The sequence below is a fragment of the Equus quagga genome, chromosome 20 (assembly GCF_021613505.1).
Source record: "Equus quagga isolate Etosha38 chromosome 20, UCLA_HA_Equagga_1.0, whole genome shotgun sequence".
NCBI lineage: Eukaryota > Metazoa > Chordata > Mammalia > Perissodactyla > Equidae > Equus > Equus quagga.
This window is the reverse complement of record NC_060286.1, coordinates 19,680,570-19,699,508: the sequence shown is the minus strand read 5'-3', so window position 1 is coordinate 19,699,508 and position 18,939 is coordinate 19,680,570. Positions and strand designations below refer to the sequence as shown.

Below are 18,939 nucleotides of genomic sequence, written 5' to 3'. Positions count from 1 at the left end.
TCTTCTAGGTTATCCAATTTGTGGGCATAAAGTTTTTCATAGTATTCTCTTATAATCCTTTGTGCAATTCCCTTGTAATCTCTATTTCATTTCTAATTTTATTTATTTGATCTTCTTTTTTTTCTTAGTAGATCTGGCTAAGAGTTTGTCAGTTCTCTTTATCTTCTCAAATAGCCAGTTCTTTGTTTCATTTATCCTTTCTACTGTTTTTTTAGTCTCTATTTCATTTATTTCTGCTCTAATTTTTATTATTTCTCTTCTGCTGACTTTGGGCTGTGTTTGTTCTCCTTTTTCTAGGTCTATTAGGTGTAATTTAAGATTACTTGAGATTTTTCCTTCTTAAGGTGGGCCCATATTGCTTTGAATTTCCTTCCATGAGTTGGTATGATTTATTTTCATTTTCATTTATCTCCAGATATTTTTTGATGTCTTCTTTAATTTCTTCATTGATCCATTGGTTGTTCAGTAGCATGTTGTTTAGTTTCCACATATTTGTCACTTTCCCAGCTTTTTTCTTGTAGTTGATTTCTGGTTTCATAGTATTATGTTTGGAAAAGATGCTTGATATGATTTCAGTCTTCTTAAATTTATTGAAGGTTGCCTTGTTTCCCATCGTACAGTCTATCTTTGGAATGTTCCATGTGTACTTGAGAAGAATGTATGCTCTGCTGTTTTTGGGTGGTGTGTTCTATATATCTATAAATCCATCTGATCTAGTGTATCATTTAATTCCACTATTTCCTTGTTGACTTTCTGTCTGGATCATCTATCTATTGATGTAAGTAGGATGTTGAGGTCCCCTACTATTATTGCGTTGCTGTTAATTTCTCCCTTTAGGTCTGTATTTTAATAGTTACTTTATGTACTTTGGTGCTCCTGTGTTAGGTGCATATATATTTATGCGTTATGTCCTCTTGGTAGAGTGTCCCTTTTATCATTAAATACTGCCCCTCTTTGTCTCTCATTGTCGTTTTTATCTGGAAGTCTACTTTGTCTCATGTAAGTATGGCAACACCTGCTTTCTTTTGTTTGCCATTTGCTTGAAGTATCGTCTTCCATCCCTTCACTCTGAGCCTGTGTTTGTCTTTAGAGCTGAGATGTGTTTCCTAAAGGCAGCTTATTGTTGGGTCTTGTTTTTTAATCTATCCAGCCCCTCTGTGTCTTTTGATTGGACAATTCAATCCATTTACATTTAGAGTGATTATTGATATATGAGGGCTTAATATTGCCATTTTATCTGTTGTCTTCCCATTGTTCTGTATTTCCCTTATTTCTCGTTCCGTGTATTTCTGACTGTGAGTTCAGTTTGGTGATTCTCTGTGATAGTTTTCTCCGTGTTCTCTGTATTTATCATTTGTGTCTCTGTTCTGATTTCTTGTTGAGTGGGTAGCATGAAGTTTGTATAAAAGATCTCATAGATGAGATAGTCCATTTTCTGATAGTCTCTTATCTCCTTACTCTAAGCAGGGTCCATCCCTTTCCTCTTCCCTGTCCAATTTATTGTTGTCACAACTTATTTCATTTTGTGTTGTGAGTTTGTGATTAAAATGAATTGTTTACAGTTATTTTTGATGCTTTCCATCCCTTTCACTATAATGTTATAATTGTTTGCTAACCTGTTCTGATGGAGAGCTGCAATTTTCTCATTTTGTATGTCAGTTTATCTCCTTGCACAAGGCTTTGTAAACCTTATCTTTCTCTTTTCAGATATGAAGGCCTTCTTGATGATTTTGTGGGGGATCTTGTGGCAATTAACTCCCTCAGCTTTTGTTTAACTCGGAAAGTTTTTATTTCTCCATCGTATCTGAAGGATAGTTTCCCTGGATAGAATATTCTTGGCTGAAAGTTTTTGTCTCTTGATATTTTGAATATATCATTCTACTCTCTCCTAGCCTGTAAGGTTTCTGCAGAGAAATCCACTGAAAGCCAGATAGGGGTTCCTTTGTAGGTGGTTTTCTTCTGCCTTGCTGCGCTTAATATTTTTTCTTTGTCATTGACTGTTCCTAGTTTTACTAATATATGTCTTGGAGAAGGTGTTTTTAAATTCATGTAATTAGCAGTTCTGTTATCTTCATTTTACATGTAATCCAGATCCTTTCCCAGGTTTGGGAAGTTCTCAGCTATTATTTCTTTGAAGAAGCTCTCTACTTTTTTCTCCCTTTCTTCTCCATGTGGAATATTTATAATCTTTATGTTGCATTTCCTAATTGAGTTGGATATTTCTTGGAGAATTTCTTCATTTCATTCCAGTGTTACTTCTCTCTCCTCCTCCACCTGAAGCATTTCTATATTTCTGTCTTCTAAATTACTAATTCTATCCTCCATAATATCAGCTCTAGTTTTAAAGGATTCCAGATATTTTTATGTCTCATTCATTGTGTTCTTCATCCCCAGCATTTCTGACTGAACAAGATTGAGTCACATTGGGAAGACAATCCAGGCCTGACAATCCCTTCGTCCAACCACCTGAGCTCTCAGTTAACTGGCTGGTCACTAACTCCTTTCAGGACATGGAAGCCTGTTTATTAATTTGTCCATTCATTTGTAAGCACCTGTTACGCCCAGAGCCCTGAGCCATAGGAGAGATGTCTTAGTGAAGGTTCCAGTCCCCCAACAAGTTTCCCATTGAGTCAGAAGAGGAGATGGAGGAGGAGGGGAAGAGGACAGGAGAAGAGATAAGGAAGAGGGGGAAACAGAAACCACCAGAAAACCAAGGCCAGGATCCCAGTAAACTCAGCAAGCAGAGAGAGGGCAGGGAATGCGTTCCTGCAAGCACAGGCTGATGACAGGAAGGCAGGAGGTGAGCAGGTGCCCAGCCAGCAGAGAACACCTCACAAGCACTGTAACTTCTTTCTGGTGGTTGTGGTAAAAGATACTCAGCTTAAAATTTCCCATTTTAACCATTTACCACCATAATCATTTTTAACTGTACAGTTCAGTGGCAATAAGGACATTCACATTATTCTGCAACCATCACCTCCATCCATTTCCAGAACTTTCTTCATCTTGCTCCACTGAAACTCTGTACCCCTTAAACAAGAACTCCCCATTCCCTCCCTGCTGGCAGCCACCATGCGACTTTCTGTCTCCATGAATTTGACTACTGTAGTCACCTGTGCTATAATAAACATATATTTGGTCTTCGCCCCCATTCCTGGAATTTCCTGAGTGATAGTAGAGTCTTTTGTTATTCATAAGGGGCCCCTTTCCAGTTTATGCTAATCAGGTCACTTAGAGTGACCAGGGGCTCCTAGATAGCCTCATCTTGGAGTTGGTCACCAGAAGAACTGCCTAGTCATCAGAGTTTGGGAACTTCCAACCCCACCCTCTTCCCACCTCTGAGCAGGAGAGGGGAGCTGGACATTGAGCTCTATAAACACTCTTCAACAAGGAAATTCAGTGAGCTTTCAGGGTGGTGAACACATCACATCAAAGTACTGGGAGAGTGGTGCCCCCAGAGAGGACATGCAAGCTCTCTGCCCCTCTCCCACACCTCCCCCTGGCATCTCTTCCATTTGCCTGGTCCTGAGTCGGATCCTTTGTAACAAACCAGGAAATGTAAGTAAAATGTTTACCTGCGTTCTGTGAGCCATTCTAGAAATTACAGAACCTGAGTGGGGGTTGTGGAAACTCCCAGTTTATAGTCAGTCAGAAGCATGGGGGGACGCCCAGGATTTGGAAATGGCATCTGAAGTGGAGGCAGTCCTGTGGAACTGAGCCTGTAACTTGTGGGGTCTGCACTAACTCCAAGAAGTTCGTGTTAGAATTGAATTGACTTGGAGGACACCCACTTGGTGTTGGAGAATTGGAGTACAGGTTGGTGTCAGGAAAAAAGACACTGCAAGACATCACATAGGTGGAGTTAAACAGTATTTGTCCTTTTGTGACTAGCTTATTTCACTTAGCATAATGTCCTCAAGCTTCATCCATGTGGCACACCTGTCAAACTTTCCTTTGTAAGGCTGAATAATATTCCATCATATCTATATGTATCACATTTTGTTTATCCGTTCATCCATACATGGACACTTGGGTTGCTTCCACCTTTTGGCTATTGTGAATAATGCTGCTATGAACAAGGGCGTACAGGGGCCAGCCCCATGGCCGAGTGGTTAAGTTTGCGTGCTCTGCTTCGGCAGCCAGGGTTTCAGTGGTTCGGATTCCAGGTGCAGACGTGGCACCGCTCATCAGGCCATGCTGAGGCGATGTCCCATATAACAGAGCCAGAAGGACCTACAACTAGAATATACAACTATGTACTGGGGAGTTTGGGGGAAAAGAAGAGGAAAGAAAAAAAGATTGGCAACAGATGTTAGCTCAGGTGCCAATCTTTAAAAAAAAAAAAAGGAGGCGTACACATATCTGTTGAAGTTCCTGCTTTCACATCTTTTGGGTATACACCCAGAAGTTGAAGTGCTGGATCATATGGTAATTGTATCTTTAAGTTTTTGAGGAACTACTATACTGTCTTCCACATGACTCCACCATTTTTTTTTATTGAGTTATTGATAGGTTACAATCTTGTGAAATTTCAATTGTACATTAATGTTTGTCAGTCATGTTGTAGGTGTACCACTTCACCCTTTGTGCCCACCCCCCACCCCACCTTTCCCCTGGTATCCACTAAACTGTTCTTGGTCCATAGTTTTAAATTCCTCATATGAGTATGACTCCACCATTTTAACATTCCCATCAGCAGTGTACAGGGTTCCAGCTTCTCCATGTCCTTGCCAACACTTATTTTGTTTTCTAATAGTCATCCTAATAGGTGTGAAGTGGTATTTCATTGTGGTTTTGATTTGCATTTTCCCTAATGTTGAGTATCTAATCATGTGTTGATTGGCCATTTATATATCTTTCTTGGAGACATGTCTATTCAAGTCCTTTGCTCATTTTTCACTTGGGTTGTTTGATTTTGTTCTTGAGCTGTAGGAGTTCTTTATATATTCTGGATATTAACCCCTTATCAGATATATGATTTGCAAATATTTTCTCCCATTCTGTGGGTTGCCTTTTCACTCTATTGACAGTGTCCTCTGATGCACAAAAGTTTTTAAATTTGACATAGCCTAATTTACCTATTTTTTCTTTTTTTCCCCATGCTTTTAATATCATATCTAAGATATCAGTGCCGTCATGGCCAAATCCAATGTTACGAAGCTTTTTCCCCATGTTTTTTTCTATGAGTTTTATAGTTTTCCCAGCACCATTTGTTGAAAAGACTGGTGACAATGATGTGTCAATGAAGGTTCATCAGTTGTAACAAATGTACCACTCTGGTGGGGGATGTTGATAATTGGGGAGGGAGTATATGAAAAATCTCTGTACCTTCCTGTTTATTTTTCTGTGAACCTAAAACTGCTCTAAGAGACAAAATCTTCTTTTCGTTTTTCAAGGCTATCGTTTTCCTATTGAATAGTCTTGGTACCCTTGTTGAAAATCATTTGACCACACAGCTGAGGGTTTCTTTCTGGATTCTCTAGTTCATTGGTCTGTGTTTGTCTGATGCCAATACCACACTGTCGGGTTACTGCAGCTTTGTTAGCAGTGTTGAAATCAAGAAGTGTGAGACCTCCAACTCTGTTGTTCTTTTCCAGGATTGTTTTGGCTACTTAGTGTCCCTTGTACTTCCACATGAATTTTTGATGCATTTTTCTATTTCTGCCTAAAACCTCATTGGGATTTTGATAAAGACTGCATTGCATCTGTAGATTGCTTCTTGTAGTATTGACATCTTAACAATACTGAGTCTTCCAATCCATGAGCACAGGATGTTTTTCCATTCATTTATGACTTTTTAAATTTCTTTCAGTAACACCATGTAGCTTTTTTGAGGAAGGTGGTCCTGAGCTAACACCTGCCACCAATCCTCCTCTTTTTGCTGAGGAAGACTGGCCCTGAGCTAACTCCATGCCCATCTTCCTCTACTTTAAATGTGGGACACCTGCCAGAGCATGGCTTGACAAGCAGTGAGTAGGTCTGCACCTGGGACCCGAACCTGTGAACCCCAGGCCACCAAAGCAGAACGTGTGAACTTAACTGCTGCACCACCAGGACAGCCCCAACATTTTGTAGTTTTCAGTGTACACATCTTTCACCTCTTTGGTTAAATTTATTCCTAAGTCTTTTTTTTTTTTTTTTTTTGATGCCACTGTAAATATAATTGTTTTCTTCAGTTTTTTTTTCTGGATTGTTCATTGTTAGTGTTTATAAATACAGCTGGGTTAAAATGGTGCAAATTGCGTCTGCTCTGCTCTCTGTGGTTTGCAGAGGGAACAAGGCATTGGGAGGCCCGGCAGGGAGGAGGAGGAAGGCAAGGGTGGGGAAGAAGGCTGTAAAATCCCTAACATTCTGAATGCGGCTTTTTCCGGGTTGGGCATCTGCTTGGTTGCCACAGCTCCCTGATGGATTGCCATGGCTCTAAGAAGGAAGGCATTGTAGCCAGGTTCTAATTTGTTTCATGTTTCTGCGGGGGTGAGGGTCTGGAGCTTCCTGGTCCACCATCTTGCTGATGTCACTCTCCACGGCCTAAGACTTATTCCCTAAGCAGTGTATCTTCAAGGAGATAATTAAGGAACCAGACTGGGAGGGAACAAGGGACAGGCTGGTTAGGAATGGGGAGGGAGGAGGGCCCTGGACCACTAAACTGAAGACTCAGACGTGATGCTGTGGACTTGGCAGGTACCTGCGACGATGTCTGGTGAGGCCACAAAGCCAAGACAGAAGTCCGGCCAGGCCAACCCAAGCCTTGTCCAGTACACAGAGCTGAGTGTCACAGAAACAGGAGGATGAGCAGCACCTGAAATACTTCCGCCTCACGTTCTATGAGGGCCGTCCCCTCTCCCCAACCTGCCAACCCCACCCCCACCCCCACCCCAGGGCTTCGAGTATATTTTCAGAACCTTAAGTGAATCAGAATTATGAATGCCACCCCCAGCCCTGCTTCTCCCCTCAATCTGAAGAGTGAGTAGCTCAGCTCCCAATGGCTTCCCCCTGGACAGTGGACTCAGCACACAGCAAACACATGATAAATCAGCCCTGACAAGAACGTGGCTCCAAGCAGGAGGATGCCTTCCCACGGTGTGCTGGTCCTCTCTCCAGACGGCTTCAAGAAGTGCTGACCACTAGCCTCATCTGGGAGCCCAGTTGAAAATACAGGAGCCTGGGCCCCTCCCCTAGAAAGTCCAGTTCAGGAAGTCCACGTGGGGGCCCAGACATCTGTATTTTTACCTAGCCCCACGGGAGAGGTGAATGGCCATTATCAGGGAGCACTGGTCTAGTTTCCTCCCCAGAGTTGCCAGCCTCTGAGCTCGTTTCCACTGCCTGCATCTCTGGTGAGGTCTTTCCGAGGAAGGAGAGAGCAGAACAGGATTGGGTTTAGGGTTACCCTCCCCAGAAGTCTCAAATGGGCAGTTTATCTGACCCACAGTTTCAAAACAGAATATAATAATAATACAACTTTTGAATTAGTTCTCAGCATTATAATACAGATTTCATAAGCCAGACACAGAAACATAAATACGGTATGACTCCACTTATGTGAGGTTTATGGAATAGGCAAATTCGTAAAGACAGAAAGTATGGAGCTGGCCCCGTGGCTGAGTGGTTAAGTTCTCACGCTCCGCTTCGGCGGCCCAGGGTTTCGCTGCTCAGATCCTGGGCATGGACATGGCACTGCTCATCAGGCCACACTGAGGTGGGTTCCCACATGCCACAACTAGAATGACCCGCAACTGAAAATATATAACTATGTACCAGGGGCTTTGGGGAAAAAAAGGAAAAATAAAATCTTTAAATAAAAAAAGAAAAGTAGAACAGAGGTTACGAGGGGCTGGCGGGGGAAAGGGAGGAGTCATTGTTTAACGGGTACAGAGTTGTTGGGGATGATGAAAATGTTTGGGTATAGACAGTGCTAATACACAACATTGTGAACATATTTGATGTCATTGAATTATACACTTACAAATGGTTACAATGGTAAATATTATGCATATTTTACCACAGTAAAAAGAAAACAGATTTCACGTAAAAATCTGGATTTCTGCTTTCTCTTGAAAAAAAAAAAGCGGGGCCTGACCACACTGGGTCACACTCTGTATGTCAACGGCTGGCAGGAGCTGAAACTGCTGCTGTCCTTCGGTGAGATGTGTTCTCACTTTTGCTGTGACCCCACCACACTCCAGTGTCACTTCTACTGTGCCCCGTGGATATGACCTGGCTGGCCCCCATGAGCATTGTAGGCTGTGGTCCCGGCCCCACCCCATCTCATTTCAGTCCCCACCAGCTCCATTCTGCTCTCCAGGCCTTGTCCGTCCCTCTCTTCTAACGCATGAGGGGAGGCCAGAGAGTGGGCAGCCATGTGGGCAGGCACTTTGTGTGCCTTGAGCAACAACAACAAAGGAAGAGAACAAGAGTCTGCCCTCACCTCCCCAAACTTCCCCCCGACCTTGAAAGGCCTCTGACACTAGAAGATCCAGAATGATAAGCCTGTGCTTTAACAGACCCAAGGGACCACGATTCTGGAAGAAGACTAGGCTGACGGCCCACCTTACAACCCTGGTGCTGAGTCAGCCTCTCTGGGTGATGCCATGTGATCAGCCTGTCCAGCAAACACAACCTCCTTGAGGCTGGCCTCAGTTTCCTAGAGCCTATCTTTATCTGCTAGACTCTGATTTCCAACTGCTTGAAATATGATAGGGTTCAGGCACCTTGGCATGATGAATGTTTGAAGCTGGAGGAGTCTGAGAAAATGGCAGAAGCAGGAAGATCCCTCTGACCTCCTCCCGCGGCCTCACCCTTCTTCCCTGAAACAGGCCTCAAAGCCCTCCTGTGAGAGGCGCCCTCCCTAGACTCCGAGGAAGGGAGCATCCTTATCTCTGAAGACAAAGGGACCCCCCATGACGAATCCTGACAGATGGGCCTTGCGCGGCTCCCCAGTTAGTTACCTCGTACTCTGTGACTATTCACGTTCCTAACGAGTGTCCTTTCCTTGTGAAAGCTACCACAAAAGTACTTAGGTCTAACTGTTCCTTCACTTTCTTATGAAGAAACAGTAAAGCTCCCGTGTCATGTCATACGTACATTACAGAAATTTGGATGATTTTCTCCTGTTAATGTGACTTGTCAGTTTAATTTTTAGACCCAGTCAGGGTCCCTAAGAGGGTCCAGGAAAACCTCTTCCTCCTCTACCAGTTCCATCCTTGTTCTAGCCCTGCGCTGTCCTACCTGGCTATTGCACACATCCCATCCTTGCTGGGAAATGTGGCTTATCTGCAAGTGCAAAATACATGCCCATTTCCAAAGACTCAGTATGAAAAAAGAATATAAAATAGTTTGTTAGTAATTTTATTGATTACTTGTTGAAATAATATATTGGATATATTGGGTTAAATAAAATACAGCAGTAAAACTAATGTTGGTCTGTTCTTTCTACTTTAAAATTTGTATTTTACCTATTTTTAATTTGGCTACTGCAAAATTTAGTTATGTATGTGGCTTGCAGTAGTGGCTTGCATTTTCTTTCTATTGGACAGCACTATTTTCGACAGCCCAGCCAGCTGCGGCTTCTACAGAACTTATTCCATAAGGTCACTGTAGTTTCTTTACCTCGAAAAGCAAACAGATTCACTCCTACTCTGGTTCTGGATTTTGCGGGGCTACGAGCTGCCCCAGAGTCCTTGAGGAAGTGTCAGTGCTGTGGGCTCGTCATCGGGGCTGGAGCTGACTTGAGGCTCTCTTCCAGCTCCCACATCTGGCTCACCCTGTGCCACGAAGCCATCACCAGAGTCCAACACAAAGCCCTCCTCCAACCCTAGACCAGTCACAATGTGTCCACATCACTCAAAACTCCACACAGATCATTTCCCCTTGAAACAATGGAACAGGTGTTGCTACAAACTGCCAAGCTGTTACCACCTGTGCAACTGGTCAGAGCGGACCACAGAAAGGGAACCGCCTGGGCTGCAGTCTGAGACACCCCTTCCTTCTGTCACCTCAGCTCAGGCCTCGCTGGTTTCTCCTTCCCAGAGACTGGAGCCCCTCCTTCTTGTGGAGCTAGGCTCAGAGACAGACTGAGCTCCTTTGCAGTTTTCAGCACAGCGGTGGGGAGCCAACGCTGATGCTGGGAACTTCAGAACAGAAGACAGGTGCCAGGCCCTCCAATTCTGGAGAAAACTGCTGGACACTGAAGATACCGGGGCAAAATTCGAACCTCAGAATCCTGCCCCCTTTTTTAAAAAAAAAATATAAACGTTTTATCCCCGTGAAGACTCAACACTGGCTATGACAGGCGTGGAGGTGGAGCGGGGTTCACATCTCCCTTCTACCACTCAGCAGCCGTAGGACCCTGGAGAAGGCTGCTGCATTCGTCTAGGTCTCAGTGTCCTCATCTGGAACAATGGGGACAGTTCCACCTACCTCACAGAACTGAAAAATTAAACCATGGATGAAAAAGTGCCTTGCACATGGTAAGTGTTCAATAGACATTAGCTTCCATCCCTTCAATTTTCCCATAGCAATTAGGCAAAGCAGATAGTAAAAACCTTGTGGGGAACTGAAACGAAATCCTCTATACTCTGCTCTGTTTTTTGCAGGTTTTTTTCTGGTTTTGTTTGTTTGTTTGTTTTCAATCTGAATCTTGGTGCCTGGTACAATTTAAAAACCCAGGTACAGGAACTCTGCCACGGCAAGGACGATCTTTGCAGCCCTCACATAGCATCTGGCCAAAGGCGAGCGCCAGGTAAATGCTTGTTGAATGAATGGAGGAGTGTTGATTCAATGCAAGCAGGGCTGGTGCACGTGTGGAGCACATAAGCAGCCCTAGAACGAGAGGTCAGAGTTAGCAGGGTGCAGGGGTTCTGCTGATCAGTGTGAGGCTGGCAGGCCACGAAGAATTATTCTGCGGAATGACATGTGGAATCTTTGTGGAGCCTTTTTTCTAAGCAGCAAAGCTCAAGGTGCTCTGTTAATATTTCTCCTCCACTCAGCCATGCTTTACTCAGACAGAAAGGTTAGCACACAGGCAGAGGAAGCGAACCTAGTCATCTCTAGGAGAGGAAGCATAAACAATTCAGTTTTTCCTAATTTTTTTTTAACTTAGCACAATTGGTTAAACCTAAAAGCTCAAACTTAAATACCTGGCTCCTTGATACAAATACATGCCTTCAGAGTGTTTTCACACGTAAAATTCTGAGCATTTCCCGACTGGGGTGGGTGTTGGGGGTGGAGACTGCATAACTATTCTTTTTAAATTTTAAAGATGGATCTGGTGTTCAATTCCCTCTTGGGTGTGTAAGGAGGGCTCTGAATACTATTGGTGTATGCTTTCTGGTTAACAGAAAAAGGGTTGCCTTCTCTATCTCACCAGGCCTCCTGAGGACTTCTCCCCGTTAGCTCTCCTGTCTCCCCACACAGCAGGTCCGGGACTGCAGTGGCCTTGTCTGAATCCTGTTCTGCTCATCCGGGGATTCAACCCTCAAGAAGCCTGAAGGGTCCTGCCCTTCGCCCCCAGGTTTACCCTCCTAGAAAGGAAGACTCCAGTAGTGTCAAACCCACCAGCAGGGCTGCACAGGGGATGTTAAAATCCAGTCACATCCCCTTAGAGGGTAGGGAGTTGGCAGATGTCCCTCTCAATCCCTATTTCTTCATTACCCTGAACCAAAGATCCATCTTGTTTCACCCTCAGACCTCAAATCAATTCAATCTTCAGAACATTCAAAGCTACAGGTGAAAGAAAACTGACTACAGGATTTTATCTTGCCTGTTTGTGTGCTAAAGAAGCCCCCTCTGTCGGCTTTCACGGGCTGCTTACGCTATTACCCCAGAGGCAGGACCTCCCTGCACAGGGAAATTCACCTCAAGTTACCTGCCTGGTGCTGAAGAGGAACAGAATGGAAATTTGCCTTTAGAGAAGATTTGGAAATTTCTGATCCAAATGAGAAATTTAAATGAAAGTTTAAATTTTCTAAATGCAATGAACAGGTAAAAGAAAACAGGCCTATAAGAAGTAAGGGTCACTGGTCCATTTGCCAAACATGTAGCCACAACTACACGTGCTTGGGAAGAAGTGGGACCAGAGGCAGTGGTCCAGATAAACGAGGAGTCCATAAAGAGTTGCGTCAAATAATTGGAAAAGGCCATTAGATTCAACACACGCCTGACTTTCTGGGTCATAACCACATTGAGATGCAAAGAATTTGAGATTGTCCTTCCAAAAAGGAAAGAGAGGGGATTAAGATGTGAGCTTTCCAGGCCTTTCCAAGGTTTCTAGGCCTTGGAAATTCAGAGCCAGGTTTCTACTCCATCCTGCTGGACTAGGCTATAAACCACAGGGATGGAGTTTGGCACACAGCTTTGTTCCCACTGTCCCGGCTTCAGCTGTGAATAAAAGGAGGTAAGAACAGTGCCCAGCACCAGCAGGGCACCTCTCGACGACTCTCTGCAGGACGGGAGATGCTGACTTTAGGAAAGCTGGCTGCTCAGGCTAAACACCTCCCAAATTCTGATGACACCAGAAGAGTCTGACCCCCAAGGGCTGCTCCCTGCCAAAGAACAGCTTTCCTAAGTCACAGGTCGAAGCTGATGGACTGACAGCTTCAGTAAAGAGATCATATAAACAGCATATGTTCCAGAAGCATGCTTTCTGCTGGGGGAGGAGAAATTATGGGTGAAAGAAAAGGTCCCCTCCTTTTGTTACCCGGAACCTCACACACTGTCACCCAGTCATCATCACTCACTCACACTGTCAGTCACACCCAGCCAGTCACCCAGAGTCACAAACACTGCTCAAGTCAGAAAACTGCAGGCTCCCACCCACACAGTTAGGGACAACCTAAGCCACTCAGTCTCACAATGACATGACGCCCATTGCTCTGAACATCCGCAGATCCTCTACCCACCTGATTGCCAAGGACAGCTATGGAGCAGGCTGTTGAAACCTCATTAGGCCCGAACCAGACGGAAGCGATGCGGGAGGGCATGCCCAGGATGAAGACCTGGGCCACAGAGCAGATGACCTGGCCCAGCACGGTGACTGGGAAGAGATGTGGCTTCAGGCTGCCCAACTTCACCCAGGCCCCCAGGCAGGTGAGACCGGCGGCGATGAGGGTGATGGTGCGCAGGCCGAGTTTCTCCAGCAGCCAGGCGCCCGGCACGAGTAGGGGGATGTAGGTCAGCATGTAGCACATGGACAGCCACTCGATGGCTATGGTACTGACCCCGTAGAAGTTCATGAAGATGTTTTTGATGGAGCCGTACTGGATCCACTGGAAAGCCTTGCACGTGGAGGAGCAGCTGAACACCAGGATCACCGCCCATCGGCACTTGCTCACCTTGATCACGCTAAGGTCCTCGGGGCCGGGGCAACTGGGATGGGCCAAGACACCAGGTTGGGCTGAGGTAGTGGGGTGCGCCGAACTGCTGGGGGTACGCAGAGACGCTGGGGTGGGCCGAGAGGCTGGGTGCCGACCGGACTGCGGACTCCTGCGCAGGGGTGCCATGGCACTGCCGTTGTTTGGGATCTTCATTCTCCATGACCACAGCCTCCCCTGGAACCCTCGACGGGTGCTGAGAACACCAGCGGTCTCAAGGGACGGTGGCCTCGGCTGGTCCCCTAGAGCTGACGAGGCGTTTGCCGCAGACCGCCCACGAATAAACGGAGACCCCAGCCTGCGCTCACCCCGAGATCCTACTCCCACGTTTCCTTGGCGACCTCTGTCGCCGACCACCGTCCCCAAGCCAAGGCAGACGCCTCAGCCGGGTCCTGGCCGTCGGAGTCGTCCCAGGGCGTTCTGTCCGCGTTTAGCCCCTCCGTCCTGGCAGAAGTTCGCTCCTTGCGCAGCCACTTCGCCGGTTTCCGTTCGCTCCCCGGGCCGGCTAGGGGCCTCGCCCCCTCGGGCGCACGTGACCGCCCCGCCCGGTCCAGCCCGGCGTCCCCCCGCCCCCCTCCACTCCCGCCCGCCTTCTCCAGCCGGGCTGGCCCTGCAGCGCAGTTGTTTCGCCACAACTTGTGGTGCATTCCTCTCACCTGCCCCGGGCGCCATGGAAACCGCTGGTTAACCCACTCCCACGCACGGCCCCTCAAATTCATTAGCCCCCTCCCGGGGACCCCGCAAATAAGTCTCTTCGCCCTCCCGAGGTGACTCGCCAAACGGAGTCTCCTCGGTGCCGGGCCCCATCCCTCCGCGCGCCCACCGGTGCGCGGCGCCCCCAAAGCGCTCTGGGGAATCAAAGAGGGCTTCCCGACTTTTCCCAGCTTGGCTGGGCTCCCAGACTCCCCCTGAACTTTCGGCAGAGAGAGAGATTTGTGGATCTCCCGGTCTGGTTGCGCTCCTGGGGTAAAACTCGCTGTGCTCTTTGCTTCCCTGCGGACATGGTCTATCTTGGGGAACTCGGGCTGGAACCTGTGAGGGAGGGCTGTTCTTTCCTGATGGACGCCCGGGCGGCCTCCTAGGCGGGGCCCTGAGGGCGGAGGGTGCAGGGGAGTTCGCAGACGTTGAGGATCTAGCGGAGGTGGGTTTGCGGTGACAGGCCCAGCACAGCGCTGCCTCTGGGCGGGGTCTGTAAGTGGTCTTTGCACCCACGTACCCTAGGCTGCCGCCTGCTGGGCTCAGCCCTTTCCAGAGGGTAAGCCCTCAAGTCCTCGCCTCCAGAAAGGCAGGCCTGCAGGGCGGAAGTGCCTGTTCCCACTGATCCCCTTCAGCCCTGGGGAGGGATAAGAGCCCAGCTTCTCCCTGGGTGCAAACACCGGCTTAGCTACTCCTAGGTGTGTACCGTAACTTAAGGTACTCCACCTCTCTGTGCCTCATGTCTTCATCTGTGAAATAAGGACGATAAAATAGCACGACGCACTTCAGAGTGTTGTTGTGAGGTTTGAACAGTTAAGGCATGAAAGCGCTTTGAAAATTCTGGCAGGTTTGTAAGCATTCCGTGAGTGTTGACTACCCTAGGATTAAAAAGCTAATGATTGTTATATTGTGCTAAACATGACCACTGCGTTATCTCATTTAAGGATCACAAGAATCCTGGGATGTAGTTAGTATTGCTTCCCTGCATTTTACAGAAAACAAAACAGCTCAGAGAAGAGAAGTAACTTTGTGCTTAAGGTCTGAGCTGGCCTGAAGAGCCATCATTCTAACACAAATTTCTGTTCATTCAAGCTACAGCCCAGCTGCTCCAGTGTGGTCTGGGGACAGCAGTGTGGGCATCCTCTGGAAGCTTCTTCCAAGGGCAGCAGCCCAGCCCCAACCTGGACCTACTGAATTAGAGGCTGCATTTCAGAGATCTCCAGGTGATTCGTCTGTTTGCACATTAAAGTTTGAGAGCCTCTGGGTGCCACTGCCTCCCCATGGTTTTCTTTTTTAACCTTTAGACCAAAATGAAGAATTTAAAGCTCTGGGCAGTGGCACTAACTTGGGTTGAGCAATAAAATCACATCCTGAGCTCTTAACATTCCCAGTGCCTCAGCCACAGCACAAATCAGGGTCTGTGAGACTGGACCCCGGCACCTGCATGTTTAAAGGTCCCCAGGGGACCTCAACATGCAGCCACCTGTGGGCACCTCTGGTGGAATTAGAACCACTGGTTCCCAGGAGAGGGAAGGCTGCTTGGAGGCACCCACTTTTCAGTGGAAATTTGAGGTCTTGGATTATAATGGATGTTTGAAGAGGGGTCTCAGACCCACCTAAGAATTTCCACACTAGGTCAACATCCCGTCTTCCTGGAATTCCAACGGTGTTTCCCATCCTTCTCCAGGGAGCACAGAACCTAGGTTCTCTTGGAACCTTCTGAGACCTTCACTGTTTCTCTTCCCTAGGTCATCAGGGTCCTCTCCCAAAAGCCTTCAGAATATATTCTTCACTTCCTTTACTGAAATGGAAACTGAGGCCCACAGAGTCACACTGTGTTATCAGAGTCACACAGCTAATTAGCATGAGAACAAGCAACAGTAAGACAGGTTACTCAGTTCGCTCCCATGCAGCCTCTCCCACATGCTCCTCTGGGGCAATGCTTCCATTTGGCGACGAGTCCCAAGGGGTCTAACCCGGGATTCAGCAGTATTTGGGGTCGCCTTTTATGTTGGAGCCCATGGGATCTATTGTGAGCTCTGCATTCAGTCTACTCAAGATCTGAAGCTTGGGGCTGGCCCCATGGCTGAGTGGTTAAGTTCGCACACCCCTTTTGGCGGCCCAGGGTTTCGCGGGTTGGATCCTGGGGGCGGACATTACACCGCTCATCAAGTCACACTGAGGTGGGGTCCCACATGCCACAACCAGAGGTACCCACAACTAGATATACAACCATGTACTGGAGGGCTTTAGGGAGAAGAAGTTAAAAAAAAAAAGAAGACGAAGATTGGAACAGATGTTAGCTCATATGCCGATCTTTAAAAAAAAAAAAAAAAGGAGTCGAAAAAAAAAGATCTGAAGCTCTGTTCTGCCATTGTCAGCTTTGGGATCTTGGGCAAGTTAATTAACCTCTCTCTCCTTCAGTCTCTGAAACTGCAAAATGAGCATTGAAAATACCTGCCTCATTAATTGTGAGAATTAAACAGGATAATGTGTCAATTGTTTTCAATAAGAATATTCTGGCAGCCACAAGGGTGGTGCCATCTCTTGGCTGATTCCCACCGGGGGGAGGCCAGCTATATAGATATTGGGCAGACAGCACATGGAGAGAAGTATTCTGTATTCATCCTTTGAAAAACATTTATTGAGCAGCTTATTATGTAGTCCATCTATTTAGCTGTATGTCCTATCTATAGATGTCTATAGATGCACCTTGAAGGGGAAGGAGAAATGCGTTTTAGGGATTGCTTCCGGAAAAGGGGCCCTGGTTCTTGGTTCTGTGGCAACTGCCTGTATAAGGAGCTTGAGGGAGCCTCTGGCAGTGAATTCAGCCTGTCCTGGCGCTCTGCAGAATGGTGGCAACGTTCGCCCCCTAGAGGCCAACAACAGCTCCAGCAGGGAGAGCACAACTTGGAAGGCAACACATCACAGGAGTATTGACAGCTTTCCACCCAGTCGACAGAGGCTGGAGGTGTGGGAGGCTGGAAGTTGGCTGAGTGCTGGGAAGGCCAACTTGCTAACGCAATTCATCAGGTTGAGACCCTGGATTTGTCCCTCTTAAGAAATACCAAAACTTGCAATTTGTAAAAATGTTGCCCTTACAAATCTTATATGTGTATTTCTATGCGTAATACTGAACACTCACCAATATTCTGTTTGCCTTATCCCCACACTCCCCATGTATTTCTAGCTCCTGACGACTTGTGTGTATCTCTGTATTCAGCGGAGCATTTAGAGAGAGAAGCTATACAGCGCAAGCTCTCAACACCTTTTGGGAGAATTGAGTTGAATTACACATTGCCATGAAATTTCAGAAAACTGAGACAAAGAGGAGATCCAATAGGTTTTCAAAGATAAAAACAGGTTTCATAAAATGTTTTCCAAAACAACAGGAACAGAATGTCTTCAGAGTTATCATCGAACCTGGAAACTGGAAGTCAGTGGAAAATGCTTTCTGAAGGAAAACCATTTCCTGCCTAGAATTCTATACCTAAACTACCAAAGAAAAAAGGATGAGAAGAGAATCAAATATTTTCACACATGACATGCAAAGTTTCAAAAAAGTTACAGCCTTAGCCTCTCTTCTAGAAAGCTGCTAAAGGATGTACTCCACCAAAACAAGGGAGGAAATGAGAGGCAGGCGATGAGAATCACCAAGATCATGGGAAGGAAGATCCCAGGAGGACAGCCATGGGCTGGGCATAGAAAGCAGCCCATTCAGATTAAAGCTGCTCAAAAGGCTCCAGGGAAGATGTGATGAAGATGATGACACTGATAGAATTGTGTTTGAAAGTACAGCGAGGGGGTCTACATAAATGGGGGAGAATTAGGGGTTGGACCAGTGATAAGTACCACGAAGTATAACTAAATAAATGGGGGCGAGGGGACAAGACTATTAACTCCTGTGGAATGTAAAAGGCTATGAAGGAGAGGGGAAAAATCATGGTGACCTCGAGTGACTCAGTTGTGAGTAGCATGAACCCAGTCATAATAATGTGAACGCTGAAAGTTGATATAACCAAATATGATAGAAGCATTTCAGGAGGATGGGGGAGTGGGAAGTGGGCACATGTGTGTGGTGGAGATGAGGGTGGGGTTAACAGAGCTAAATCTTTGTCTGCCACATTGGAAAGTCAGGAGCTGATTCCTGACAGGGACATAATCAGGAAGGTTCCATATATCCATGTTGTGTAGAGCTATGGAGGTAAATAGAAGAGAATCATCTAATAAGAACTGAAAGCAATTGCCTCAAGGGAGTGGGAATGAGGAAAGAAACTGACATTTTGATACATGTCTCCTTGATTCTTTAAACTATGTATAACCTTGGTTATCAAAAAAACTTCAAAAATTTAAAAATAGAAACAAAAAGAATGGCGGTGGACTTGCATCACCGAGGCCCACAGGTGACGCCTAGGGGTGTGGTCAGTTCCATCGTGCAGTTTATGATGTTGGTGCTGAAACAGGCACCCAAGTCTCCAGCGCTGGGACCTCAGGGATGCTGTGTCCTCCAAAGCTGTGCCAGGCTGTCGCCTCGGGGAACCGGGTGTGTGGTCAGAGGCCCTATTACCCACATGCGGGTCTTGCTTGTCCTTCTCTGACCTTCTTTCTGCTTCTAGTGACTTTCTCTCTTGGAGATTCTGTGGAGGTCTTATCCCCTCTACTGAGGCCTCACCTCTGTGCCATCATCCAAAGACCACAACAAGGTCTCCTCTTCTGGAATCCTCTCTGTCAGGGAATGGCACTGCCAGCTCCCACTTAGCCAAACCCAAATGCCGAGAATCCCCAGAACCTCCCTTCCCTCCTTCTCAGTGTCCCCTGGGCGTTGATCTCCTTACCATCTTCCCTCCTCTCCTTTTCCTTCGACATCACCTTGTGC

The 18,939-nt window shown here is 46.5% G+C and overlaps 1 protein-coding gene and 1 long non-coding RNA gene across 2 annotated transcripts; one reads left to right on the top strand and one right to left on the bottom strand.

The window, feature by feature from the left end:
* The first annotated feature begins 9,409 nt into the window (after window positions 1–9,409).
* Window positions 9,410–17,340, top strand: LOC124230822 (uncharacterized). The gene is made up of 3 exons (XR_006886295.1): window positions 9,410–10,738; window positions 15,156–15,286; window positions 17,254–17,340. It is a non-coding gene; the product is annotated as an uncharacterized LOC124230822 (long non-coding RNA).
* LOC124230818 (feline leukemia virus subgroup C receptor-related protein 2-like) lies at window positions 10,683–13,610 on the bottom strand. Its single transcript, XM_046647204.1, has 2 exons — window positions 12,897–13,610; window positions 10,683–10,818 (listed from the first exon to the last, which is right to left on the bottom strand). Exons 1-2 carry the CDS (start codon window positions 13,521–13,523, stop codon window positions 10,774–10,776), a joined length of 672 nt encoding a protein of 223 aa, XP_046503160.1. The 5' UTR covers window positions 13,524–13,610; the 3' UTR covers window positions 10,683–10,773.
* Window positions 17,341–18,939: the final 1,599 nt, after the last annotated feature.

Excerpts from the sequence above, each read along its gene's own strand:
- LOC124230818 (XM_046647204.1), bottom strand. The coding sequence starts at position 13,523 with ATGAAGATCCCAAACAACGGCAGTGCCATGGCACCCCTGCGCAGGAGT. Across the intron at positions 10,819-12,896 it reads TAGCTGTCCTTGGCAATCAG|GGCTGCTTATGTGCTCCACA; the intron begins GTGGGTAGAGGA and ends CTCTCGTTCTAG.